Source organism: Nyctereutes procyonoides, unplaced genomic scaffold (assembly GCF_905146905.1).
Source record: "Nyctereutes procyonoides isolate TBG_1078 unplaced genomic scaffold, NYPRO_anot_genome, whole genome shotgun sequence".
Classification (NCBI taxonomy): Eukaryota; Metazoa; Chordata; class Mammalia; order Carnivora; family Canidae; genus Nyctereutes; species Nyctereutes procyonoides.
This window is the reverse complement of record NW_026575141.1, coordinates 10,966,356-10,973,741: the sequence shown is the minus strand read 5'-3', so window position 1 is coordinate 10,973,741 and position 7,386 is coordinate 10,966,356. Positions and strand designations below refer to the sequence as shown.

General features: G+C 37.1%; 1 protein-coding gene across 6 annotated transcripts in view; it reads right to left on the bottom strand.

The window, feature by feature from the left end:
* DMTF1 (cyclin D binding myb like transcription factor 1) overlaps window positions 1-7,386 on the bottom strand; it is a 43,617-nt gene that overhangs the window by 1,403 nt on the left and 34,828 nt on the right. For all 6 annotated transcript variants that reach the window (XM_055307372.1, XM_055307377.1, XM_055307376.1 and 3 more), the window contains 5 exons: window positions 6,737-6,946; window positions 4,196-4,281; window positions 1,689-1,844; window positions 788-1,165; window positions 111-258 (listed from right to left, as the gene is read on the bottom strand). In XM_055307372.1, the coding sequence (XP_055163347.1) occupies window positions 111-258; window positions 788-1,165; window positions 1,689-1,844; window positions 4,196-4,281; window positions 6,737-6,946 (978 nt within the window). The remainder of the gene's footprint in view (window positions 1-110; window positions 259-787; window positions 1,166-1,688; window positions 1,845-4,195; window positions 4,282-6,736; window positions 6,947-7,386) is intronic.

The following is a 7,386-nucleotide window of genomic DNA, read 5'->3' as shown; positions in this document are numbered from 1 at the left end:
TGTACAGTAAGTACTCTACCAAAATTTAACAAGATGACTACTGTTGGATCCAGGAGCCTGATTTTCCCCTTAAGATTTATCAGGCACATGACACAGTTATGTTACAGTACCTGTTAGTGTTGTCAAAGGCAAGACAGATTCAGTATCTATAACATCCGATGCCTGGATAAAGCCATGTGGTGAAGGAACAATAAGTATGGTTTCATCATCAATGGTTGTTTGATCAACTTGTTCTTCTATGGTAGGAGACTCTAGATCCTAAACAGCAATTAAAAAAAAAGGGGGGGGGGAGGGTTCGGACTCCTATTTTAGTTTTCCTTAAGATTCCAAACACATTTAGGTTTAAAAGGACTTAGTATTCAAACACTGTCCCATTTTATAAAGACAAGAAAATTAAAGCCTAAAAATGGACAAATAGAACTTAAGCAATTCAGTTACAGGTCCCCTGAACATAGAAGAAATAATGCTGCTACACTGGGGTAAGTAAGGTTGCTAAGCTGCATCATGGAGACTTACTACTAAGCACTCTCTTAAAAATGTTCTAGCAATTCTCAATTTATTGGAAGGGTAGGTAGGGGGAAAGGTTTTAGTACTAAGGCTAAGCACTGCTATCTCATACTTGTGAGGTCACAGGTAGGGTTTACATTTGATTTTTTGTCTACTGAGAGAAGGTAGGTAATGGAGGACACCACCCCTGTCCCCCTAAATCATTTCTAGGCTTTTTCCAAAGTGAAGGTTTAAGGCTGAGGGTGAGAACCCAGAGGCCATTCCCTTAATTGCAACTTACCTCAGTAATGTAAGCACGGGCTAAAGGAGAAGATGACTCCTCCTCTTGTTTAAGGTCGCTGTCAGAGATTTCTTCTGTTCTGACCATAACATTATTCATCAGTTCTGTGCTATTTTGGTCACTGAATTTGGATACATGGCCATCATTAAATGATGGCTCTACAGTTATCTTAGGCTGATGAATTTCATCTGGGAAAGTGTCTGCTTCTAGGGCATCTGGAGGCTCAGGAAAATCAGATGAGTGAATATCACTATCTACTGTCAGTTCTGCTTGGGATATGGAAGAAGTGATATCCTCAGTGGCAACAGTCTGAATGATGACTCTCGGTGTGTGACACTGTACTGTGACGTTATCACTTGTGTTCAACAAATGTTCTGGCTATAAAATGTTAAAGAAAATGATCAGTGGCAAAATGAGAAAGTCCCTACCAGACTTGAGTTACAGGTGACAGATCCATTTATAGGTGGTCCCCCTCTCCTCCCCCCCTCCCCCATCCGTTCACCTCTGGAACTGCAGTGTTCTTAACTGCTGTTTTTCTAGACCCCCCCTCCCCTATCATTTCCATTTCATGTATGGAGACCCATGGGATAAGGGTTATACCCCATGAAGATAAACTGATGGTGTAAAATTACGTTCCTGAGATAACAGAGGTAGGAAAAATTATTTAAATAAATGGACTCTATTAGTTCTGGCTCCTAGACTTTGTATCAATTAATTGTGGTCCCTAACAGATCTTCAAATACTTAAACAGTACATAATCCGTTTTCCCCCTAGATTGTTACTAAAGGCACATAAATTCTATCATAGAATTAAGTGTCACCAGAAGCTTTTTGTTTTTATCAGCTAGTCTTCTCTACAGAAACTAGGAAAAAAAAAAAATCAAGGAATTGATGTAACATACAGACAAAGCATGAACAATGATCTGTTCGGGAGAAGCAGGAGCAGCAGCAGTCAGGGTTACTGTGGGACTAGCTGTCAGAGTGAGGGGAAGGCCTTGGCTTGAGCTTGTTTGAAGTAGGTAGGTACCTGGAGTGCCAGTGGGCTGTAAATGGAAAGACTAAAGGAAAAAAATTAATATCAACACAGGTGCGCAACAAACTACTGAGTAAGTATGCTTACTTATTAAGTGTAGCTTTATATCCAAAAAGGGGACTCCAACTTTCTAGCCACAAATGTACTTCCCAATTCCAAAGGTGCCGTCACGTAACAAAATAAAGGGTAGTATAACATTCTTGACATGTTCTACGTCCTTATTTGTCTTGGAAATTTAACAGAGGCAAGGCCAGACCTTGGATCCTGCTCTTTGATGCGCCCATGTATGTCTATGGTCTGGTCTTAGCTTTTTATTCCAAGGCATCAAGACATGGTTGCATGAGCCACTGGGTCCAGTGCAGTAACCTACACACCCAGTCTTCCTTTACTGTCTATCTAGCATAGGCAGAACTGGCAGTCTCCTTTCTTTTTAAAAGTTTCACATTTTCGAAAAGGTACCACAGGAGAGTTTACTTACTTGAACCATTTTTTTTTCATAGTATAGTTTTAGGAAATTTTTTTATATTGAGAAATGTACAGATAGGAATTCTTTTTCATTCAGAATACTAATGGCTATTTGAAAAGCTGGTTAACTCATAAGTTTATCTCAAAGTGTTTTACAGAACTACAATAAAACTATACACCAATAAGTCTTTCACAGCCATAAGCTTCTATATGATAATTTGAGTTCAGTTTATTGAGTTCAGTTTATGCTACTCGTTGCCCCGTCCCCCCAAGGGACTTTCCCCCAAGGGAAAGTATTTGCACTTAAAACAAAGGGTGATGTTAAAGTCCTAGAGCCTGTGGTCTTATGTACTGAAGTTACAGCAGCTCTCCTGGTACCAGGCTCAATGAATCCATGTTTCCTCCTAAAGGAGGCCTAATCACTAACTCTCAGGGAAGGGGTTGTGAGCATTACAAATTACAAAAAAATGGTGCCTGGCACATAGTAGGACTCAATTTTTTTCCTCCCCATAAAAGTAAAAGCTGATTGTTTACAAACACAGCTTTTAGTGAATTACATGTAGTCAGACAGTAAATACTTGACATATAGATGCATTCTATTAAATGGAGTAATGCTCACGATTTTTTGAAACTGAGGCACTACTAATCTTCCTTTACTAATAAATTAGGATAGAAGTCTCTATCTGTGACCAAAATAAGTAAAAACCTGAACACAGACTCTAAATATATATAAACATATTATCTGGCCAGGGGGAGGAGGGGAAGTGGCCAAATAAAGGTTTCTACCTGTGGCAAATGGTTATTACACATCCCTATTTTGGAGACCACAGGATTAGGAAGTGGAAGCTTAGATTAAAAGTTGCTAGTGGAAGTTCCAAAGTTGTTCTAAAAGAGAACCTTTTGCCATGTTGGACATCCTCATGAGATCTGGCTGTGCAAAGGATAACATCCCTATGTTCTTCACAGCAAATAAACCTTGACATAATTGAAATAAAACCTACTTTAGATTTTCTTCCTAAAAAAATGAACTAATTCTGGGTATTACCTATTTAAGAAAACAGGACAAGCACTGGGACTTAAAAGTTTTTCTATGACACCCAAAACAAACTCCATTCAGATTAGCAATTTTGGTCCCTTTCTCCCCAAAACCTCTTAGCATAGGCAACCATTAAATCTGTTTTTTTTCTATATAGATTTGCCTACTTGAGACATTTCAAATAAATGGGAATCAAACAGTAGATGGTATTTTGTGGCTAGTTTCACTTAGCATAAGATTTTCAGAGTTCACTCTTGGAATATGTATTAGTACTCTGTTCCTTTTTACTGTTGAATAATTGTATGGCTACAACACATTTTATTAACCCATTTGTCAGTGGACCGACAAGTGGGTTGCCACTTTTTGATTATTAGGAATAGAAACGTTCATATACAAGTTTATGCAAACTTACTTTCATTTCTCTTAGGTATACCTTGGATTAGAATTGGTGGCTGCAATGTTAACTATACTGTTTAACCATTTTAGGAACTGTAAGATTTTTTGTAAAGTGGTTACACCTCATAGAACTGGGACTTTTATATTCTATATCCCCAGGGCCAGTACACTAAATTTGATTATATATGTTATTTGTTTATGACTAAATACAAGTCCATAGCATGCACTTTACTCATTAAACCCTGTCACTTTCATATATAAAAAGCACATTTATTGCTTTAAGCCTATACAAAGAGTGAAGTACAAAAGTGAAAGTCTTATTTATGTTATCTTTTAACCACATGGCGTCAAAAACATGGACATAGTTGCACTTAATGCCAATGTTTTTATTTCCTTTGTTCATATGATAACAGCGCTAAAACCAATCCTTTTTCTTATGCATAAAATGACCAATTTCTATTTTGTGAAGTGTTACTCACTGGAAGAATCTCAAATGCCTGTAGTGTTCCACTGTTTAGTGTTATTGTTTCCGAGTCAACGGTAGCAGCAGGGGACTCTGATGAAGCTGTGGTAGGAACAATGATAATAATAATAAAATACAGTCTCAAACTGAGTAATTTGCCTGGAAACCTGAAGTCATTTAAATTTCTTAGAAGAAATCTAATGGATTTACCTGGGATGGCATAGATCAGGGGTTGGCAAACTATGGCTTACATCCAAATCCAACCCACAACCAGTTTTTGTAAATAAGGTATTATAGGAACACAACCATACCTATTTATTTTCCACAGTTGCTTTTGCACTGTAAGGGCAGAGTTGACTAGCTGCTATAGATACAATATGTGCTAACCCCTGGTATAGATCACATAATATTTCTAATATTAGGAAGTAAGAAGAATACACTAAGGCTAACTTACAAGTCAATAGCAACTTGGTAAAAAAATAAAAAATAAAATAAATCCTGGGCATTCTGGTCAGCAGTACAGATGACTGAAATGGTCCCTGAACATGAGGCTTCAGTTCTACCAGTATTACTCTTGAGCAATATAAAACTGAAAAAACAGCTTGCTCTGAACCTACTAATGTTCAGAGACTTATCTGTCCTGTTTACTTCATGTAGTTGTTGGGAGGAACCACAAACATGGAATGTAAGAACACATTTGGGAGACTGATCGGTGCTTTAAAGATCACAAAGTATCATCTCTTTATAGGTGGGTCAGTTGAGGCTTTAGTGTTGGTTACACCTGACCAACATTATAAGGAACTAAGACTAGACAAAATGCGATCTCCTGGTGCTTTCATTTGCACCTGTATATGAATCCATGTGAAAAATGATTTGGAATTAACTTTTAATGTGCAGTGTTTATGATAATTCTAAGTTGGAAAAGAAATGAGACACCTTTCGAAAGACATATACTTGATTCATGTTAGTATTTCTCTATTTGATGATTCCTAAGATCATACTTAGAATAATTTAAAGTGATTCCAGATAAATAACCTTTGTCATGGTTAAGCAAACTATGGGCAGGGACAAATGTGGCTCAGGACTAAGAATGGTTTTTACACTTTTAAAAGATTGATTAAAAACTAGAAAATTCCACAAAGACCTATGGGCTGCAAAGTCTAACATGTTTGTTTATTATTCTGGCTCTAAAGCTTGCTAGTCCCTGACTCCTACCAACATAAAGGAAGAAACAAACATGAAATTTTAGCCTGAATGTAAAGAATAACTGATACAATGTAAAACTCTTACTAACATTTCTTGCTGGAAGAAATAAAATCATTCTACATCTTAAAAAAAGGCTATCCTAAGGTACCAATTCTAAAATGTCTGCATTCCCACAAAGTATAGTAACCCAACAGCCAGGGAAAGTTCTAACAATCTCTGTGCACAATCTATAACCAACAGTAGCTCTCACATTTATGGCGGATCAGTAATTTCAGGTTCTTTTGCAGTTCTTCAGGCTATAAAGTTAAATAAGAGCTAAAGAAATTCTTCATGTTTTATTAGATTGGTAGGAAGCTAAAGCAAATAACCAAACTTAAATTAGAACTTTAAAGACAGGCATGATTACTCTTAAAGGTCTCCAAGGAAACTTTGACAGTCACTGGATATGTGGATAGTGTGTCACCACCACCACGAGAGCAGTGATTCTCAAAATGGTGTCATACTGGTCACTTGAAAATCCAGAGGGTGTTTTTATTTGCCATAATGAGGAAGTACTACTGGCATTTTGTGGGTGAGGCAAGGGACAGTGACCATGCTGCAATGTGTAGGACAGCCCACAATGAATTGTCTCACTCAAAATGCCAATAATCCCCTGACTGAGAATAACACACAGCAATTGATATGCTCTTGGCAATCACCTTTCCATAGGCATAGTGTTTAAGTAGACAAAAGAAACGATAAAGTGAAGAATCGTATGGTTCTGAGAATTTTATTTTCATTCCTTTTCTGTTATGGAAAAAAAAAAGTAGAAATATCAACTTGGCTTACTTAGATCTTAGGAAATAAACTTCCCCTCCCTTTTGGGTTCTCATAATCTCATTAAACACAAAAATATCAGAGGCTAAGGAAAAAAAGGATAAACAGGATACTTTCCACAGGAAACTGGTTCTTTACTTCCTGAAGAAAATCTCATTCAAACCCATTTCTTCTACACACAACCTCAAAGCCACCCCCAATTTGAGTGTCTGGTGAATTACTACAAAATGATGTGCCGCCTTATGAACTCTTATTTCTTTGCTCAACTGATTATATTTTAGGTAGCAGTCTATTAATCATTCATTCTTTGTAACATCTAAAAGTAAGATTTAAAATGGTTTATGATGACTGGGCAGTCCTTCCTGTCACACACTCTTTTGTGCAAATATTAATTGAGCTAACAAATATAAAATGCCTTAGACTGCCTTTGTTAACTTCCACAAATTTCTGTCAACATTCTAGAAGAATGAAAGGTATTAGAACCGTTACCAAATCATACAGGTCCAACAGCCAGGAGTCTTAAATGAACACTTACAGACATGGGTGATCTGGACTGGAATCTGCAAGGCTGTCATGGGGCTTGGAGAGATGGCTGTATTGTCTTCCAAGCGGGCGACTCTGATCTGAACATGCTGTACACTGGAATTGGAATTACTGTTTGGAACTCCAGATCCTGATTTATTCTCCAAAAGCGTTGGGTTGTTTTTTTGATTCTCATGTAACTGTTTAAGACCTTTTATTAAGACTGAAGGGAGATGGGTAGACAAAAAGAACATTGATTCTCCGACAGACCACCATCTAAGCAGCAAGGCAGGTGGGGGTAAGGAGGGAAAGTATTTGGAATAAATAATTGTACACTGCATGTGAGATCTCAGCAAAATAACAATAAAAATATTTTAAAGCTATAACCTGTCTGGATATTTTTAGAAACATTATCACATAAAAAATTTTTTAAATAACATAATGTTTTCTTGCCATCTAAGATGCATTAAAAAAGTAGCCATTGTGAGGAACATGAAAATAAGACCTTCACTATGTCCTAGGCCTTCAGGATAAAATTTGGGAAGAATATTGTTAATGCAAAATAGCTTATTTCTCTTTTTAAGTGAACAGTGTACTTCCCCCTCCACATACACAAAGTATTCAAGGAGAATGGACTATTTTAGCTACTGCAAAGGCATCAAC